This window comes from Lupinus angustifolius, chromosome LG02 (genome assembly GCF_001865875.1).
Source record: "Lupinus angustifolius cultivar Tanjil chromosome LG02, LupAngTanjil_v1.0, whole genome shotgun sequence".
Taxonomy (NCBI): domain Eukaryota; kingdom Viridiplantae; phylum Streptophyta; class Magnoliopsida; order Fabales; family Fabaceae; genus Lupinus; species Lupinus angustifolius.
Window position 1 is genome coordinate 24,127,349 of NC_032010.1, and position 20,687 is coordinate 24,148,035.

The 20,687-nt window shown below is 31.6% G+C and overlaps 3 protein-coding genes and 1 long non-coding RNA gene across 8 annotated transcripts; 2 read left to right on the top strand and 2 right to left on the bottom strand.

The window, feature by feature from the left end:
- LOC109342094 (syntaxin-51-like) lies at window positions 797-2,439 on the top strand. Of its 2 annotated transcripts, none has more exons than XM_019580102.1 (5): window positions 797-1,065; window positions 1,137-1,339; window positions 1,744-1,844; window positions 1,938-2,044; window positions 2,078-2,174. In XM_019580102.1, the coding sequence occupies exons 1-4, from the start codon at window positions 875-877 to the stop codon at window positions 2,004-2,006; spliced, it is 564 nt and encodes a 187-aa protein (XP_019435647.1). In that variant the 5' UTR covers window positions 797-874; the 3' UTR covers window positions 2,007-2,044; window positions 2,078-2,174. The 2 variants fall into 2 exon arrangements, with proteins under 2 accessions (XP_019435647.1, XP_019435646.1); XM_019580101.1 differs by having other exon boundaries at window positions 800-1,065; window positions 1,938-1,982; window positions 2,103-2,439.
- LOC109342096 (cell division protein FtsZ homolog 1, chloroplastic-like) lies at window positions 2,938-5,849 on the bottom strand. Its single transcript, XM_019580107.1, has 6 exons — window positions 5,452-5,849; window positions 5,080-5,179; window positions 4,708-4,937; window positions 4,257-4,424; window positions 3,781-4,014; window positions 2,938-3,401 (listed from the first exon to the last, which is right to left on the bottom strand). Exons 1-6 carry the CDS (start codon window positions 5,722-5,724, stop codon window positions 3,126-3,128), a joined length of 1,281 nt encoding a protein of 426 aa, XP_019435652.1. The 5' UTR covers window positions 5,725-5,849; the 3' UTR covers window positions 2,938-3,125.
- Window positions 6,649-13,981, bottom strand: LOC109342095 (protein ENHANCED DOWNY MILDEW 2-like). Of its 4 annotated transcripts, none has more exons than XM_019580106.1 (19): window positions 13,900-13,981; window positions 13,351-13,792; window positions 13,160-13,256; window positions 12,713-12,766; window positions 12,498-12,589; window positions 11,964-12,060; window positions 11,766-11,861; window positions 11,372-11,619; window positions 11,184-11,276; window positions 10,652-11,098; window positions 10,346-10,473; window positions 10,176-10,223; window positions 9,530-9,540; window positions 9,289-9,330; window positions 8,852-8,962; window positions 8,578-8,649; window positions 8,366-8,484; window positions 8,159-8,222; window positions 6,649-7,644 (listed from the first exon to the last, which is right to left on the bottom strand). In XM_019580106.1, exons 2-19 carry the CDS (start codon window positions 13,782-13,784, stop codon window positions 6,808-6,810), a joined length of 3,090 nt encoding a protein of 1,029 aa, XP_019435651.1. In that variant the 5' UTR covers window positions 13,785-13,792; window positions 13,900-13,981; the 3' UTR covers window positions 6,649-6,807. The 4 variants fall into 4 exon arrangements, with proteins under 4 accessions (XP_019435651.1, XP_019435650.1, XP_019435648.1 ...); XM_019580105.1 differs by having other exon boundaries at window positions 10,176-10,251; window positions 10,332-10,473; XM_019580103.1 differs by lacking the exon at window positions 9,530-9,540 and having other exon boundaries at window positions 10,150-10,251; window positions 10,332-10,473.
- Window positions 19,572-20,352, top strand: LOC109329315. The gene is made up of 2 exons (XR_002105533.1): window positions 19,572-19,899; window positions 20,165-20,352. It is a non-coding gene; the product is annotated as an uncharacterized LOC109329315 (long non-coding RNA).

Here is a 20,687-nt window from a genome sequence, read left to right on the forward strand (position 1 = left end):
AAAAATTAAATAATGTGAATGGCAAAATAGGAAGTGAAAATTACACCATAGTGAAAGTTACACTATATTTTGACTTTATATATAGTATAGAAGTATAGATTATAATAAATTTATACACAATTAATATATAATATATTATTATTCATTTATGTGATTAAACATAAATAGAGAATAATATAGTAAAATCCAAATTCTCTATACCAAAGTTTTTTATGTATCTATATCAACTCAACAATGTTTAGCCAAATACCTAAATATGCTAGCATGAAAATTAATAAAAAATTAAATGAGGTATGTTATTTATTATCAGATAAAATTATATTAGATTGGTATAGATACATAAAAAAATTTGGTTATAAAAGATTGGGGTTGTGTAGTAAAAACATAAATTTCTAACTAAATTAAAGCAAAGTGAAAGTAATGTTATATTAGAGAAAAACTTCAATCGAGTCATATGTAATGCATTACATTTGGAAGACAAATATATTTTATGATTTATTGATATATACATTTAAAATTAAATTTATAAGAATTAAAATATTAATTTATTATTAGTATTTTATTGGTTGTCTTTATATAGTTTCGTCTTCAGACAAGTTTTTCTCCTTATTTGTTTTTGAAAGATATGTTGAAACAGCCACACGTAACCACTGACGTGGCTATGAATGCCACATCATGAAATAATCGAATCTTCCAACAAACGACGTCGCATCCTTCACCACCTTCAAAAAGCCCTCTTTCCTCAATTTCTCAATTCCCTTTTCTATATATAAAAAGGTACAATTTTTATTCATCACTCTTTCTATATATAAAAAATCACCATTATCAATGCTTTCTACTTTCTTCTATTGAATTTTCTTCTTCTTTCAGAACAATGGCATCTTCTTCAGACTCATGGGTAAAGGAATATAACGAAGCATTGAAACTTTCTGATGATATCAATCTCATGATTTCTGTATCTCGATCAGAAATCAAGAACCGTCATGTTTCTGCTATAAGAAGAAAGATTACAATACTTGGAACAAGACTTGATACTTTGGATTCAATTTTGTCAAAACACTCTATGTTAGTTTTTATTCAATGTTCAAATTTTTCATTGTGGTTTTTGTGAAGTGTATCTAATTTCAATTATGCAGATCTGATAATGAGATGAATCGTCGTAAGGACTTGATTGCAAATTTGAGATCAAAAGTTGACCAAATGGGTTCTACATTGAATGTATCAAACTTTGCAAATAGGGATAATTTGATTGGACCAGAAATAAAACATGATGTAATGAGTAGAACCGTTGGACTTGATAACAATGGACTAGTTGGACTTCAGCGCCAAATTATGAAAGGTTGGTTATTCTTTCTTAATGACTGTTAAAGTCTAATACCATATTCCAATTATACAATCATCATCTTAATAATAATTGATATCATAATAAATTTTAAGAAGAATAAAAATAGTAAATAATTGTGATATAGATATAAAATTAGTTGTATAAGTAAACAAATATTTGGGTCCTCATTAATCATAACTCTGTAGGTCGACATGCCTCTAGTTAATGAACTAATTATTTTCGTATTGCGTGATTGTTTATGTCACTCATAAGAATCGAATCATTTAATGATACCTACGGATTTAGTGGATATTATATTACTAGACTAATACATTAATACATTGTTGGTTAATGGTGGTTTGGTTTAAATTGTTTGTAATAATTATATTATGCTTTGGATCTTTTCACTATTCAATCAGAACAAGATGAAGGACTTGAGAAGTTGGATGAGACTGTAACAAGTACCAAACATATTGCATTGGCAGTGAATGAAGAACTGGGTCTACACACTACACTCATTGTATGTTTCCTTATGCATACTTGTTCTTCTTTTTAATGCTTCAATTATTTACATTCATTCTAAATATGAATATACTTTATCTTCATCTTCCAGGATCACTTGGATCAACATGTTGATGTCACAGATTCTCGGCTGAGGGTAACACTCTTAAACCGACTTTGATTATGACCAAATCTCTTGTTTATTTATATCAAAGTTATTTTGATGTTGTCAAAGTTTACTAATAACTTATCTTTCATGTTTATGTTGTGAAAACAGAGGGTGCAGAAGAATTTGGCAGTATTAAATAAACGAACCAAGGGTGGTTGTTCCTGTTTGTGCATGCTTTTATCAGTGGTTGGTATAGTGGTTTTAGTTGTTGCTGTTTGGCTGCTGGTCAAATATTTGTAAAGAATAACATACCTCATCTCTTCAACCTTCAACCTTATCAGTTTGCCTATGTTTCTGTATGTATGTGATTGTGTACAAATAAAGCACCATAACCAGGTTTACTGATTTCTCTTGGTGCTTTGCCAATGACATGGAGTTTGTTGAGGTCTTGAAATACTTTGTATCGTAAATTGGCTGAATCAAGTGTTTATATATTGTGTGTACTACTCTTGTAAATATATGAAAGTGTTACTGTATGGAGTGTTAATCTGGTTGAGGTTTTAGATATTGCTAAATTTTAATTAGATTGTGCTCAAGAATCATATATTGCTAATTTTAATAGTTGTCATGCAATTGTGAAGGTTGGGAGGGAAATAAAACCTTATGCCATGTAATGTAATGATGTTAATTAAATGGGTGTCTCATTAGCAACTCTTCCTTATTCTGTATTCCAGATTAGGGAATTTCATGCTCTTTTGTTTTGATTTTGGGCCTCTGATAGTGTGCTGGCTTCTTTGAATATGCATGTCTCTATGGGCATGAAACAGTTGGAGAAAGTGCATCTTTTGCTCATGAGCTACTATTTTGGACTTGCCATTAACATTCAAAAGTAACTAACTTTTGAGACAAATGATCATTCATCCCAGTTTTGGAGGGTATCTCAACCCTATGATTCGGGTGCAAAAATCTAGTGCATATTGCTTCTGAATGATGATTCATTACAATATCCAACTTCTTGAAGAAAAGTAAAATCCGAGTTTGACAATAACATTTCATATCAAAGGGAAAAGACCATAAAGAGATTATCATTTCAATCAATCAACAAAGGTTCAAGATGATTACAAACCTGAATGACTAACACATAAGAAATAATAATTAGAAAAATGAAAAGGGTAAAAAAGAAGTAAGCAACTAAAAAAAGAGCTTTGGTGAGGATGCTCTAGATTCAACTGTTGAAGGTGAGGTTGAGGAGTTGATGGGAGGGGGCACCATTTTTGCCTTGTTTTCTTTGCCCTCTAGCACTTTATCAAGCAACTTTGCAGCCCTGGGATCTGTTAACAGCTTCTTCTGAAAAGATTGGGAGAAACCTGTTGCAATGATAGTCACATGAATTTCCCCGGTGTAGCGATCGTCAACCACAGCCCCGAATATAATATTCGCAGAAGGATCAGCCAAGCTTGTGACCACCTATGAAAATTACACATGTTAAGAACATGGCAGAAAGTGTAGAGGTGAAACCAGTCATAATAACTACAAGCATATTAAACAGGGTACTGTAGAGACATATTAGCCTTGTTTGTTTCAGATTATTTGTTGAAAACAAATGCTTTTGCTTTCCTTTTAAGCTATGAGAGTCAAGGAATGCATGTTCAGCAAAAAATTATAGGGTATCTCAACAATTATTTTCCTCCTTCAAAAACGCTGAAAAAATGAACCCGGAAAGGTGGGCATCAAGATCATTTCAAAACTAATATTTGATTATTGGCAAATCAGGACCAAAGTAAAGAATCTACGGTTACGACATATTCACGAGATCAAAGTGTGGAATGAGCAAATGCTGAAATACCTGAGAAACCTTATTCACTTCCTGTAGAGTAAGGTCCTTTCCTCCAGTAATATTATAAACTACTCCAGTAGCTGACTGAATAGATGATCCAATTAAAGGAGCCAAAGTGGCTTGTTCTGCTGCTGCTTCTGCTCGGTTTTTACCAGAGGAAACACCTACTCCAAGCATTGCAGTTCCAGAGCCTTTCATCACAGCTTTTACATCAGCAAAATCCACATTTACAAGTCCAGGTATCTGCAAGAACACACGGCAGTTCATATGATCTAGAAAATTTTGGGAATACCCTTGACATGAATACAAGTCCAATTATAAAGGAACGACCAATGGAAATCACGTGAGGAAAAAAGGAGACGGAGAATAATTCAAGAATTCTATGTTCCTTCTTTTTGTTTGCAAATTGCAAGGATCTGGCATGATCAACCAGCTGTTTGTGGAGAGATAGAAAATATGAATACATAGTTTGCAAATCAACTCACTGTTATAATGTCAGATATTCCCTGTACACCTTGACGCAGAACATCATCTGCAAGACGAAAAGCATCCTGAAGAGGTGTCTGCTCATCAGCTATGTCAAGCAGACGGTCATTTGGAATCACTATAAGTGTATCAACATTTTTCTGCAGCCTTTCAATGGCTTCATATGCCTGAAGAAAAATCAAAGAAAAACAACAAATTGCAGACAATGTTAATAGGAGAGTCTTATCTGCTAGATAAAATAAACTTCTGAATAACAACCTATTTACATCGGATTACACATACAGATAACAAACTATATAATCCGGACATAATTAACCGCAAATCTGTACTGATGGGGCCAAAAGAATAGAAGATATAAAAAAATTCAACATGTAAAAGAGAGCACTTTTAATTAAAATTAGACATATCTTAGTGATCATATCATCAAACAAGGAAAGAGATGACACCTGCCTGCAAGGATCTTTTGCGTCCTTCAAAACTAAAGGGGTACGTAACGACACCTACAGTCAAGTAACCCGCCTCTTTCGATATTTGAGCCACAACTGGGGCAGCACCAGACCCAGTTCCCCCACCCATTCCAGCTGTTATAAAAACTAAATCCGATCCTTTAAGAGCATTGGCAATAGCTTCTTTTGATTCCTCTGCAGCTTGTTCCCCCAAAAGTGGATTCCCACCAGTACCTGCATCTCTATCAAGTAATTTGAATCAAAGCCACCCTTCAATTTCACAATAAAAATAGTACAGTGCAAATTGAAAGCCAAACTACGCAAACAAATCACATTATAGTCATAATAATCGAAGCAGGCGAGGCGAGTGCCTGACCTAATCCACGAGTCAAAAGCTCTCCGATCTTAATAGGATTCTGAGTAGCAGAATGTAACAACGCTTGAGCATCGGTGTTTATTGCATAGAAATCTACACCCTGATTGAAAATGCACCAGAACTTAACATTAGCATTCCACTGGCTACAACATTGTGACGCTAACATGAACAAATAAGAGAATCCAAAAAGTGCAACCACAACAAAGACAATATCTCCACAATCAAGAAGAAAAAAATAACAAAGTCAACACAACTACACTCAAAAAAAAATTATAACAAAAATCAATTTTGGGCACTCAACATGAAACCCAATTGAACACTAGGCACAAGGATAAAGTAAAAAACAAAACTTGATAGAGAAAAAGTGGGTACCTGAACACCACTACCGATCATGCGGTTAACGGCATTGTTGCCACCGCCACCTATTCCGACAACCTTGATCTTGGCGTTGTCTACATTAGCAAAGGAGCATCTGACGGAGCCGAAACAACGGCGCGTGAGATGTTTGGGGGAAGTAGTTATGGGGTTGAAAGAAACAGAGGTTGTGAGAGGAAAGAGTGGGGCTTTGCGGTAGATAGAAGAAGAAGAAGAAGAAGATAACAAAACCTCATTTGCGTTTCTGAGAGGAACCATTCTCATTCCCATTTAGCTTTTTCCTTTTGGCTTTTTGTTAGGGTTTTGTAGCAAAATGCAAATTGAAACTTTTCATAGCCTATCCTCCAATTTTGTTTTACTTTGAGTACAATGGATTAGCACTGGATGGATGAAATAAGGGTTGATATTCATGGATTTCGTTTATTTGTATTTATACATACTCGCGCCGGATACAATCCTGTCCGAGCCGAGAACATCCACATGTATGTGCGGCTAACTCTCCCAACGGACATTTTTTCTATCGACAAGACTCGAACCCGAGACATACTTAAGGGGAATCAAGCATGTACCACTTGAACCAACACTCATCCGTACATACTCATTTATTTGTATTACTTTAATAATATTTATTTTTATTTATTTGTATTATTTTTTGAATAATCATAAAAAAAAACTAATAATAATTAAAAATAAATGTTAATATGATGAAATGATATTATATAAAAATGATATTTTCTTTCTTCTTTTACTCTAGTTAGTAGTATCTTGATGGATGACTTCTTTTATTTATTTAGTTTTTTTTTATCAAATAAGTACCTAGATAATTAGTTAATCAAGTAAAATAAAAAATTAATTTATAATTAAATCTTATATTACACAAATGATAATGAAATAATTTTAAAAGATTTTCTGGTCATGTTTTTTGAAAGGAACTCAAAGTAAGTAATTTAAGTATTGAATGATTGTGTTGTGAAGTGAAGTTAAAGGTAGAACTTAATGAACTTGAGGGAAGGAAGGATTACTAGGTTTTTTAATGTGTGGTAAATGAGTAACTTTAACTTGCCTTTGGGTATGTTTGATGATATGAAATAATGTATTAAACATTTTGGCTTACCATATATTTCTGTTGGTTCCAATCCTTAAATAATGTAATGAAGAGATCAATCTCTAAATAATGTAAAAAAAACAATACAATAGGCTTAAGAGTTAAGAGCAATCTCTTTTATTGAGGACCATAATCATCCATCTCTATGTACAACACACTCCAACTTAAGATCATTCTATAATACAGCATATGGCTTCATTTATGCAGAAACACTGGCGAAAACTAAAAAACCAACAGAGTTCTGACTGCTACTCATCAAGCCAACCAACTGAATGCCGCAGCGAATATTCAAGGTTGGGACCAGATGCAAAGCTCAGCTGCCTAGCAACATATCCAGGTTCGGGCACACTGCCTTGACAGGTGCAACTTCTAATAACTGTAGGAGTTTCCGAACCCATCATCCGGACATGGTTCAACTTATAAGATCGCTTGGTTGCTGAACTAGGTTCCGTTTCATCTGACTCTATCTGTTGCTTTTCTTCCTCACCCTTGCCGCCGTGTTCCCCTTTACTTGTACCACTAGAACCAGAAAGGGCACTCACAACACTTGACCCTTCTTTGATCCTAGTATTATCACTAACCTCAACATTTGGACAGGTGATAACAGGTTCGGGCTCAGAACCTTCAGCTGAGGAACTCCTATTATTTGGATTGGGTTGAATACGGTTAGGTACTTCTCCAGTCATTCCATTTACAGCTTGCCTTTTGGCTGGTAAGCTATAATCTTCCTCAATATGCTTCCTCTTCCGTGACGTCTTGCCAGACTTACTCTTCATACATTTTGGTTCCTTTTTACTCTCTTGGTCAACATTACCATGACGTGCGCTGCTTTTCTTACCTTCATCCATTGATGCTTGATCTTCTTTATCATCAGTTGACTGCAGAAGATCATAACTCAGCATGTGGTTCTCAGTATCCATCTCTAATACTTCATGCGAGTAGGAGACGTGACCGTGCTCCTGGGCTATGACCTTGTGTTTAGTAGTCCAGTCACGACGGCTCCAAAAAGAGAGTACATGGGGCTTTGCATTCCACTGCCCGACTTGTTTGTCATTTACATCAACTGATCCGGTTACATAAAAAGACTGCACATAAAATGGACAGCAAACATAGAAAAAAAGACAGCTGTTAGACCACCGAAGAGCCTACATCCACAAAAGTATAACTTCAATTCATAAATAAGGCTGAAATATATATGTGGGTGGGGGACCCACCTACTCATCTAAGACTTGATACATTTCATTAAAAAAATTACAATCATTGAATTTTATTTACCCAAGTATTAGATTATAAGTTCCAATAAGGTAGATAAAGCCCATAGAATTCCGTATAGCAAAATATTTGGCTACTGCTTCATTGAATTACTTCATTTTAACTTAATGAGCGATATGCTTTTAAAAGATAAATATCTGTCAAGTATTATATTAGATACTTATATATATATATATGTATTATATATATATATTACATGATTCAAAGATTATAATGGTAATTTTTGCATTTTTAAAAATGTAATTCACTGGTCTAAGTGTGGAACCCCACACACACACAAAAATTAGTGCTTGCTTGTGACAGAGAGAGAGAGAGAGAGAAACTGACCAAGCCTGACTGAAAATTCTTGTCCTCCCAGACGAGATCATACGATGACAGTTTTTTATCAAGCCTGTAATAAACAAGGAAACTAATGTGAAAACGCGGGAAAGGAATGTTTCCTACAACCATGGAGGTGACAGCTCTCAAGTAGTCTTGGTAGGGATTGTTTGACTATCTCATACATGGAAAAAAGATCAAGAAAAGAGACAATACCTCTCTGCTTCTTGTGGTACTATAAGAAGTAGGAGCTTTGGTTCAAACTCGAGCGCCTTATCTAAAAAGTTGTTAGCCAAAGCTGTTTTAGTTCCAAAGCAGAGGCTGAGGCACATGATCTGTTCCAGAAGCAAAATAAAAAAATAAAAAGTTATTAGTGAATTGACCTTGTGAATATGCATATCTCAACCATGCAATATAAGAATTCTTACCAATTGTGATCCCGTAGGTAGTTCATTTGGACGGACAGTCATCCAATCTCTCCTTTCAAAACTAAAATTATTCTGTTAACCCAAAAAAAATCCGGTAAAGAAAATTAACAAATATATGTAACAGAAACACATCCATACTTTCAAACATTTGAACACAAATAAATCTGACAATTTAAAAAACCAATAATCACATGATGCAACAGTAGAAAGCAAAAAAATTGAACTACAACACTATGTGTGATAAGAACTAGTACAAGTAATCGAGTATATTCACCTTTGTTGGAAGTATATCATAGCTTTTGTATGAGCATTTCTTCCCACTCTCTTCAAGCTTTTTCTTCATAAGGATGCTAAAATCATTAACTCCACAACAAAAATCCACAATCTGGAGATACACAGGAAACCAACATGGAATTTAAGATCATCGTTGCTAAGCTAGTTAAACCATTAACAAAATTCAGGTCGGACAGAGAATTGACAAAAGCCAGCAGCATCTAATTCTCCAATCATTTGGCAGAAAATAAGTAAAACAAAATTTTAAAGCAAAAAACTAAAACACCTTGATGTTAGATATGTCCTGAAGTTATAATCAATATTATGCAACTATTTCAAGTAAATCAAAAAACTTTTAAGGTGAGAAAAAACTACAAAGTAAAGATTTCGTAGAGTGCCAACTCTGTTCGAAATGCACAATAATAGGGGAGTGCTTACGGTATCACCGTTCTGAGCATACCAATGTAGTCTATCAACAATCTGCAAACATAAAAAATCATTCTTTAAGCAATGCTTGAAGGTTGTCATTATAAATGTACGTAGGTAATATGAAACAAAATGTAATTGGTATGATATATGAATACTTGTATGTGAGAGTCGAGGAAGAACTTATTTCGAACACAACAAAAAATATGGCCACATCTAAGTAGATTCCTTGGTACACTTGCGGTACTGGTACCTTTAGTAAGCTTTTTTTTGCCACATGTCCCATTTTATTGAAATGTAAATACAAGGAAATAAAATAAAAACTTGTTACATGACTTTTAAGTGAGAACATGGCAAGATAATAGCCACTAATTAATAAAGGGTGGAGGCTGTCATAGCTACCCATAAGTAAACAAATTTATATGCAATTTTTAAACTTGAATACAATCTATATATCATCCACCACCACATATGTTCTTGATAATTAATAAGTAATGATAAAATAATCCACCACCATGGCAGATCAACAAGAAAACTATATGAAACTTTCTTTCTCTCTCACTAAAGATGAGGTATCAATTAAGAAGACACCAAGTAGGCAATTCACACTCAGGGCAATAAAAGGACAAATGCTAATGCCCTTTTCCCAAGCTTTATCCCTCTAGGCAGGGTCAATTACATAGACGAAACAATGACAAGCTCTACCAAAAAACCAAAGTTCATAATCTCAACTTTGTTGATACACAGGTACACAATACACGTTGTATTCCAACTTATATCAATATGTTGACGATGATTATCATGCAAGCTAACCTGCTTGTATTTTATCGATGGAATTAATAATAATTAAAAAAATCAGAAATAGCTATATACCTTCCAGTTAAATGTCTGCTTCACAACATCAGGGTTGCAAACAGGTTGTACATCCTGAATTTTGCATCCTCCCTCTAGCTTCCTTAGAGCTTTTTGAATAGGCTACATACAGAAGAAAGAACAAGAATTACAATAAACCCCCTAATGTGGCAACCTGTTAGTAAATACAGATAGTCATATACATTATGTGAGCCTCCCAGCTTCCCATTTACAATGGCCTTCTCCGCTTTTCTCAACGAGTAGGGAGTATAATCAGAAGCAAATTGTTTCTTAACACTGTCCAATGTAACTTCTGATTTAACTTCTTCCACCAAAGCCAACAATCTACATGAGAAGTAACTTGTTAAGTTCTTAACAATAACGTTATAAAACATAATGGCACAATGTCATACTGTTAAACACTGACGACGACCCACCCTCCCAAAAAAAGAAAGAAAAAACAAGTAATGAACAGCAAATGCAAGAAACTAAGCAATTTAGAAGTCAGATTTAAAAGATTTACCTCCTCTCTGAATCAGCATCTAATAGAGGCCCCTGAATGTCAGGCTTAATGCCCATAAAATCCTTATTTATGAGAGCACATAAGGGCTGGTCTTCCTCATTGTTAGGCATTTTATATTTCTCTGAGATTGATCTCTTATTCTCAAATGAGCACCTTTTTGATGTTTCTTTTGATTTTGGTTTTCTTGAAATATCTGAACTAGAAATAATATTTTCAGACTTCTTGCTTCCAACTTTCGCTGGAGACAGTTTTCCAGTCACTTTAGAGGTGCTTTTGTCAGATGAATTATCTAAGTCAACATTGTTCTTCTTCGATATTACTCTATCTATGGCTGGGTGCTTCATCTTTTCCTTAGCAGTATTAATTTCTCGAGCAATAACTTTCAAATTGGGGAATTTAATATGATCTCTAATAGGAGTCCCAAGTTCATCATCAATCTCATGATCCCTGTCCAAGTAATGGTAAGAAATAAAATTATGTACAGTTAGAAAAAGGACAAATTGAAGAATAAAAGTATTCTTATAACACTTACAAGCAATATATAAGAATGCGATTGTCTGATAAAAGACCTTCCCAAGCCCTTGGTATAATATCTTCATCATTTTCGTTGTCAAAAGAAATTTCTCTGATAAAAGCAATTTGAAAATCAAACATCTAGATGATACCAATTAGAATCATGATTCATAAAATAAAGACAAGAAACAAAAGGAGGAAAATAACCTTGGCAAACATTTGCGATGATATGAGTTTGGACAACGCCTACAAACAGCAAATTGCAACTCAGGATCCTTCTTATTTTCCCCTTCTTTACAGACACAGCAATAATGAACAGGACATGTAAAATGATTCCCATCAGCAATATTTCTCTCAAGTCCCTCCACATCATGCTTAACTACTTGAGGAAGTAACTTCGCAACACAATGCGGATGATAAAAATGGTAACAAGTTGCAGAATCACATTGAATAACCTGAAAGAAGAATTCCCAACATTAACTTTAGTTCCATATAACACAAGGAAGGTACAGAAAAACCCTCTTGTTTCCAAAAATAATTAATATGTTGACATATTTATGAACGAGTAAAGGTAAACTCTTTTTGTTTGCCATAGCTGTACCTCAGCACCCTTAGCTACACCAGAATATCCCAACTTGCCACATGCAAAGCATTGGTGCTGTTTGTGTTCACAATTACTGCAGTAAAAGGTCTTCTTCTGCAAATTTTTGTCACAAACAAATAAATTTCTACATGATTAAATAAATTTGAAAAGGACAAGTGAAGTAAACATAATAAAAGGAAAATAACATCATCATACATCAACTTCCTTCTTGGTAAGCCCAAGAGAAGCACACATAGATTCTCTACCATGCTCCACAGTAGCATGAAATGACCTCTTGCATGCTCCATCACAACTGCATTTATCATTAAATAAGAGTTATGAAGAAAACTCCAACACTATTATTCTACAATATGAAATATTCATCAAATTTACTCCAAGAAATTGTTAGAATATATTTAGGACATCTGAAAAGTATCTTAAGAATCATCTAGCTGAGAAAGCAATCTTAGGAGTTTTTTCCTGATTTCGTTGAATTTCCTAATTCACTTTGTGTGGGTGTGTACTACTGGTAGTGTTAAACTAGTACTCAACCTAATTATTGGTTTGGACAGAACCATTTCGTTTTAGTGTTTTGTAACACATTATTAAACATAATATCAATATAATATCTTATTATTTAAAGTCTTAATTCTCTCTTTTCCTCCTTCTCTAATCCTAAACTTTATGTGCAATAACACAGATAGACAAGACAGATAGCATGCTAACAAGTTAACCCATACGTATACATACCACACAAGGTTACCACCATTATCACACAATGCACAAACATCATCCTCTGGCTCTGACTCTTCATTAGCTTCATCCATCATATCACGAGCCTTCTGAAATAAATAAGTAAAATCTTAAAAAGTTACTATAAGAAGGAGAATACACACACACACACGCATATATATATATATATCAGAAAGCTATCTTCAAAGAAGAAAAATTAAAATGAAACAAACCTCATCAGAAAGTTTCTGACTCCCTGGATTCTCCTCTAAAATTGTGAGCAAGAGCTGTTAAAATCATGTAATTGTCGTTAAAATGAAGCACACACATTGGAAACAACAAAAAAGCCTTAAACAGCTGGATCAATTGAAAGAAAAGTACTATTCAATTTTTGTTAGTATAAGCAAACACTTCAGCAAAAGAACAAATAAAACGCATCAAAACCCTTATAACAAAAAAGAGAGTAACCCCAAAATAACTACAGGTAAAGTAAATTTAAGGTTGCAAAGGGTTGTGAAAGGTTGAATGTAGTGCCTTGTTTTTTTTTTTGTTGAAAAAAATCTAAAAGTATAATGTCATACCATATATTCAGTCACTAATTTCCGAAAAGGAGTTGCGAAAGGAGAAAATTCTAGGTTCCTAGTTTAACTCCACAATGTATTGAAAAAGGAAATACAGACCTTGGACTTAGCTAAGATATCATCTCTTTTGGCAACTTCACTAATCAAATGCATATGGTTCAATAAATCACTGAGTGAAGGCTTTAGCTTATAAGAGCTACAAGTAACATCAAACCAAAACAATGTCATTGAATGTAATTGCAAAAAAAAATAAGTAGCCGAAAAATGAAGTGGAAAAGTTTAGAGAATACCTCAACTCCTTAACTTTAGACAAGTTATCCCAAACAGATCTAGATGAAGATAGTTTAGGATATTTCTTAGCATAATGCAGGAAATGAATAGTAATCAAAATGGTCCTTATAGTAGCCTCAAAACTCTTCCTTGGGCTCTTAAGTTTGATCCAGTTTCCATCTTTTGTTTGCAATGATAATATGGGTTTCAAAGATGAAAGATTAAAGCTCCAAGCTTTAACTGGAAACATCTTCTTTAGCCTATTGGGGTGAACATAACCATGTATGAACACCTTCTTCTGTTCAACAGAATCATCTTCATCAGATTCACTCCATTTAATTGGAAGCACAATGAATGATAGAGGCGTGTCATTATCATCATCAAGGTGATAATTTGATAAACACAAAGATTGAGGTTCATCATTATCATCTGAATTCGCCATACCCTTTTTCATTATCAAGCCTGAAGAAGAGAAAAATGGGAAGCAGTTAGGGTTTCAAATGTGAAAAAGGAACAAAATTTGATTGATTAGAACACGCAATGCAATTGGGTAATTGAGAAAAACGAACCTTGAGAAGAATCGAATGCACGAAACGCTTACTTGGTTTGGAGATTGAAGCTGCGAAGAGAGAGAGAGAGAAACAAACTAAGAAGAGAAGATACTAAAAACTAATATTTTATTAGCTTCTTTTATATATTTAAATATCGTTATAAAAAATAATATCATATCTTCTAATAAATATATTATGATAAAGATCTTTTTAAATAACATCTTTTTTATTTACCAAAGAAAATATCTTTTTAACTATAATAAGATGGTGAGGCGTGTCACAAGTAAGAAAGATGGGTATCCTTTTAATCATTTTAAATTAAGTTATCTTAATAACTATAATTAATATTTAGCAAAAAAAAGTAAAATATTAACACATATAATCTTTAAAATATATAAGATATTTATAAATTGTTTTTTCTAGTGTCGTCAATCAAATTGTATTGGAAAATATGGTGGGACTAAGTCATCATTAAGTTTTTTCAATATGCAAAACTAGAACCATGTTATAAAAAGTTTTATTTTTATAAGTCCAAGTTGATAACTTTTGTAATGATTTGATTTATATTTAATATAATATAATATTTATTAAAACTTTTAGGGTGTATATATTTTCTCATTTAATATTATGATTTGATTTGATTCATGAATCTATTAACATGTATTTGCGTAAAATATGTTACTAAAAATAAATATATGTTTGTAACTTGTAAAGTATTTTTTTGTTTTCCACGGGTATCCTTGTGTTGGAGGTAATCTTGTCAAAGTCGGGAATATCCACATGTACGTGGGGCTAATTCTTTTAGTGGATATTTTTTATTCACAAAATTCGAACCTGAATCCTTGTTTAAGGAGAATCAAGCATGTATCACTTGAACCAACTTCCGATAACTTCAAAAGTGATTTGATTCATAAATGGAATTCTTTTAATATCTTTAAATGTGAAGATACGATATCCTTGGAAAAGTGACAAAATATTAAGCTACACGTTGACTACATTCTTTGGCCTTAAAAAACCATATATATCTTTTTTCTGGTTTCGGGTAAACATATTAACTACTATTTCAAATCTATAGAGACTCTATAGAGAAACACTTTGGTAAATTTAAATCTAATATTAACATATTCAAAGATTTGTAGCTAAAAGATATAATATGATATGGACATGTTAGGGTATGTGCAAAAAAATAATCATGGAAGATTTAAAGGGATCTCTTTAGTACATTTTTATTAAATTTTAAATTCAATTATTCCTCCATGTTAATTACCTTAGATGAAAACATTTAATTGCAATTTTCATTACACTTTCTTCATAAATTTGAAGAAATTTTTCTAATTAAGAAAATCCAAATGATAATATTTTTACATATCAGATATTCATTAATGGTTATTCAAATAAATACTATTTCTCTTCTTATTCAATCATGAGAAAGTTTTAGTGTATAAGTATATTTAATTTTTATATTTTTATTAAATATATAATATTTTATCTCTCTTATATATATATTTATCAATTTTCACATATTATATCACTTATAATAATTATTAATAACAGATATTAATATTATATTTATTATCTAAAGACACATAAAAATAACAAACAGTGTGTTTTGACACAAAAATGAGGTAGTATTTAAATAATATCATTCCTAAGGCAAGGACAAGAATTAAAGATGTTCATTAATTACATAATAATTACCATTCAACATTATTTATTTAATTTTTATTTTATTCAATACTAAAAATTATACTTTTTAGTTATCTTTACTACTTGATTTGTTTTAATGTTTAAAGTTATATACAAAATTTAAGAAATTGTTAAATAATATGAAATTTTGATATAATTTTATTAATATAATCATCTAATATTTATTTGAAATTAAATTAAAACGAATGCAGAGATGAATAGTGAAAAGAAAAGTGATAAATAATAATAGTTCAGTTGAAATCAATAGATATGAAATGAATAAATGGAGGGATACTAGCATTTTGACATTTAATGTCCTATTTGCTAACTCATATTTATTTAATAAATTTAATATTTATCAAAATTTATCTTAAAAACATAAAATAATCACTTCATCATGGTATAATTTGTGATTCCTTATTTTGTCCTCATTATCTTCTTATTTATACAAAAAATTATATAACATTATCTTCTTATTTTGTTCTTATCATCTTCTTATTTTAAAAGCGTATTTAAAAAATTGAACATTACATCAAAAAAATATTTGATACCAATCAAATAAATTCAACTGTAAATTACAAATATTTGATACCAAAAAAAGTGAAAATATAATCGGTAGAATAGTTAAAAAATATGTCATTACAATTAATGTTTAGTAAAACTAACTGGCGTTGGTTCAAGTAACATGTGTTTGAATCCTCTTAAGTAAGGTCGTGAGTTCGAGTCTTATGAATGAAAAAAATATCCGCTAGGAGAATTAGCCACGTATACACGTGGATGTTAACCAAAAAATTAATGTTTAGTTGATTTACTTTTTCTAATGATGATAAACGTTAAAATTAATGAGAAAGATAAAAATCTCTATCACAAGATTTCTTTTGTTATATTGTGAAAGATTATTTCCTCTACCATTTCACTTCACTGATTTATTCTAAATATATTTTTTAGAAATCCTTGTTTATACCTTCTTTAACAATAGTGATAATTACCACTCTTCTTCAACTCACGCTTCTCCCCTTTTCTTCAAAACTTTATCCACAAATTTATTGGCACACAAGTAAATTTTAAGATTCAAGCATATAAATGATATGTCAGAATACTTCATATATATTATATCATATAGAAATTTATCATTTAAGTTTAAGGGAAAATTTTACTATATAATTATAATATCTATAATATTATATGTGATAAAATTTTGTGTTTAAATATCAATAAGAGAATATATTAAATACAAGGATGTTATTTGGGATGAGTGGAAACATTAGAAAATATAGCTAAAATATGATAATAATATATCATATTAAACTGTGTTTGCTTTTTCATTGTTGCTACACAAACAACATTATTTATATACTTTACATAGAATTAGTTTCTACCTTATATGAGCAATAATGTCTCCTTTCCATAGAGGAGATTTAGATATCATTTCTTTTCCCATTATCTTCTTTAAAATTGACCCTTCACTTACCTATTCAATTTCTATATGTTGTATTCCTCTCATGATTCATGTTTTTTCATTGTTTTCCACATTATAGTAATAATAATTTATCTCATTGTAATTTACATGTGTATGTTTAGTTTTATTTGTTCATATTATTATCATATATGTGGAAGGTGATTCTCTGTCCTACATCCTATCCCGATCCAATCAACTTTGAATAAGTAATATAAAAATGTATCATTTTGTTTTAAAAAATTTGATTTACTTATGTGTAAATTTGTAATGGGTGGATGCACGGAATTGAGACAGATGATCCTTGTTCCACATATATGGAATATTGTGGTGCAATACCTTGTGATTGATTGAAAAATATATTTAAATTAAAATTTAATTTTTAAGTAATTTCCTAAACCAATCACAAAAAATCATGGTACATAGAGTGACACTAATTGTGGAACAATAGATGTGCACATGTGATATTGTGTATTTGTGTTGTTTTGAGGATTCTGGTTGTTTCTACAACAACAATGAAGAAGCGAGGGATGTGTTATGCAGAATGTTTATGTGTTTTTAATAATTAAAAATATATAAAGTATGACTTGTGGAATATTTGTATTAGGTTAAGGAGATAATTACTCTTATAGTATCATAAGATACATTATTCTATAAAATATATTAGGGAGAGAGTTAGACATCCTTATATAAAATAGATTGTGTATTTGTGCCTTATGCGGTTTAGACCTGCGTATAAAACCATTTAAAGTATTAATAGATGTTGGTTTAAGTAGTATATGTTTGATTCCCCATCAATATGACGCGGTTATAGATGCAAAAAAACCAAAAACTTGTTACAAAATTATTTTTAACGACCTAAACCTATATACTTTTAATTCACTTTTTATATTTATGTATAGGAGTGAGCAAGATCCAACCCTACTTACTTACCCGATGTGTTCCAATTATAATTGGATTTAAAGGTCGGGTTCGGGTTAAAAAATTAGACCCGAACAATACTTAGAACCAGGTAGAGACAAAACATATTTAAGTTAAAATAGTAATTGTTAAATATTTTTCTCACGAATCATATGTCCTAACATATAGAGTGATATAAAAGAGAAAGACATCAAATGTGGACCCGTGTTATATTCATCATAACACCTATGTTTCCTTATCAAAATTTATTTCATACATGTCATGATGATGTTGAGAATAATATACTATACTGTGCCTTCACGGGATATGATATCTTTGACGTTTTGTACCCGACCTTCACATTGATTCCATGTTTCATTCTTTGGTAAAGAAAAACTAAAGGCAAGATGTATTGTACCAAACAAAACACTAAAACCAATAGATTCTTCAATTTAATCCAAAATAGTGCATTTGTCATGGCCAATGAGCAACTAAGTAAAAAGAAGTCAATTCAAGTTTGTCATATATGTTTGGGCACAAAGACTATTTCAAACCTTGTCTCGATCCGATCAACTTTAAGTAAATAATATAAAAATATAATTTTTTTAAAATTTTCTATTTATATATGTGTCAATTTTTTATTAGTAAAGATGAGGAAGTAGTACTGACTTTAGGACAGATGATTCCTATTACTGGGTATCAATGATCTCACTCAATAATTCAAATCATCTATACCAAAAGTTTTATATTTCTCTTTACTAATTCAATAAGATTTTGCCTAGTAATAAATAACACACCCCATTTAATTTTTCATTAATTGTTATACTAACATATTTAAGTATTTTAGGTATTGAAATTTTTTGGTATAGAGAATTTTAATTCCTCACTCAAATTATCAAACCTCTCATCAATTGCTCAATCTTAGTATCTCTATCTTTGCAATTAATTCTTCCTTTACTCAACTTCAAATAAGTATTACAAAAATGGAGGAGGATTAGTTGTTTCTTCATTATTAAGAAATGGATGAGGATTGTTTCTTTATTAATAATGTTAAACTACAAAATTCATCCTCTAAGTTTTTTCAAATGGCCCTTTTAAATTATTTTATGTACTTAAGTTGGTCTTATAAGTTACTTTTATTAGTTTGTAACTTAAAATCCAATTTTTTATTATAAGTTTTGTAGATCATTTTATATTGTTTTGAATAATACAAAAACTATAAATACTAGTTGCGAAAAAGTTACCCACTATCAACCACTTCTGTTTACTACTTTAACATGAAAACCAATCTCGTGAACTTCTATAGTGTACATACATTCACATGAGACACTAATCTATTCTTTCAAATAATACTAGTCTATTCTCATTTCAAATCATGTTCGTCGTAAATGAAAACATGTCATGTCAATTAAATTAATTCATTAAATTTCCATTTTTGCTTGAATGTCGTTGATGCATTTTACTTAAATATCATTGATGCAGAACATGACTTAAGGACACGGTTTTGGATAACAGATAATCGTACATTCACATGACAGCCTTAATGGTTAAGCAAAACTATTGACACTAAAAAAGTACAAATAATTTTTCCAACAACAGTGTAAATATCTCTATAAATTGACTCATATAGTGAAGCATCATAATACACTAGCACTTAGTGAAATAGAATATGGCACATACTAGTAACAATATTTTGGTGCAATGGTTAGTAGCAGCAATGCTCATTGCCATGTTGGGTGGTACTCAAGGTGTTGTATTTTGTAACATAGACTCAAATAATATCAATGTATGCCGTGCAGCAGTGACCGGCCAACACCCGCCGCAGCCGACCGGAAAATGTTGCGCCTTAGTTCGCCAAGCAAATCTGCCATGCCTTTGCTCATACAAATCTCTCCTTCCTTCAATTGGAATAAACCCCACAAATGCTTTGGCCTTGCCTGCCAAATGTGGCCTAAGAACACCACCTGGATGCTAAGGTAATTCATCATCTTATAGCCTTAAATCTTAATACAACTTCACTTTATAATCTGTTGGGTTTATTCAAGTGTGAAGTCCCACATTGGATATGCGAGGAGGAGTGAAAGAGTTTATAAGAAGGAAATGTCCATGGAATTAATGATTTAAGGTTTTGGTTCAAGATGTGTTATCTTACTTGTGACTCTTCGTCCAACATAAACTACTTATGTTTATGTATGCATGATGACATTTTTTTCATGACTCAATCTTCTTTGTTTTTTGCAGTGAAAGTGAAGGAAGTTGAAGAGTCACATCTATTATTACATGCAACCTATTAGTAAATAAAGGAGTTTATTTTTATCAGTGTTTTTTCCTGTCTTATGTGATGCTGTACAAGTTTGTGATGAATAACAATACAATATATGAATAATAACATTTTTCTTCCATGTCAAGAATAATATCTAAGACATGTATAAATTTCTCTGATTGCAATCAGTAATAAAATGCTTGTGACTTGTGTCAAATGCTTCATGTTACACGTAGCTGATTCTAAGTTCGGATGCAAGGTGAATATTGTGTTAGGCATTCGACAATCTGCATAAGATTTTGTCGAATTTCTATGATATGAATATGAAATAAGTTACCTACTAAAAAATCCATAGCGGGAGGGTAAAATTGGAAACATAAAAAGGTAAAGGACAACATTAAAAAAATTTCAACAAGGACAAATTGAAACCTAAAATAAAATAAAGATTCTAAATACCATTTTAACATTGGTTTTCAGATGATGGATCTTTTAAGATGCTTA

Coding starts and splice junctions, on each gene's coding strand:
- LOC109342096 (XM_019580107.1), bottom strand. CDS start 5,724: ATGGGAATGAGAATGGTTCCTCTCAGAAACGCAAATGAGGTTTTGTTA. Junction 4,938..5,079: donor GCTTTTGACTCGTGGATTAG/GTCAGGCACTCG, acceptor ATAGAGATGCAG/GTACTGGTGGGAATCCACTT. Junction 4,015..4,256: donor GAATATCTGACATTATAACA/GTGAGTTGATTT, acceptor GTGTTCTTGCAG/ATACCTGGACTTGTAAATGT.
- LOC109342095 (XM_019580103.1), bottom strand. CDS start 13,784: ATGAAAAAGGGTATGGCGAATTCAGATGATAATGATGAACCTCAATCT. Junction 11,862..11,963: donor TTACCAAGAAGGAAGTTGAT/GTATGATGATGT, acceptor AAAAATTTGCAG/AAGAAGACCTTTTACTGCAG. Junction 10,474..10,651: donor GATGCTGATTCAGAGAGGAG/GTAAATCTTTTA, acceptor CTTCTCATGTAG/ATTGTTGGCTTTGGTGGAAG.
- LOC109342094 (XM_019580101.1), top strand. CDS start 875: ATGGCATCTTCTTCAGACTCATGGGTAAAGGAATATAACGAAGCATTG. Junction 1,066..1,136: donor ATTTTGTCAAAACACTCTAT/GTTAGTTTTTAT, acceptor TCAATTATGCAG/ATCTGATAATGAGATGAATC. Junction 1,983..2,102: donor TCACAGATTCTCGGCTGAGG/GTAACACTCTTA, acceptor TTGTGAAAACAG/AGGGTGCAGAAGAATTTGGC.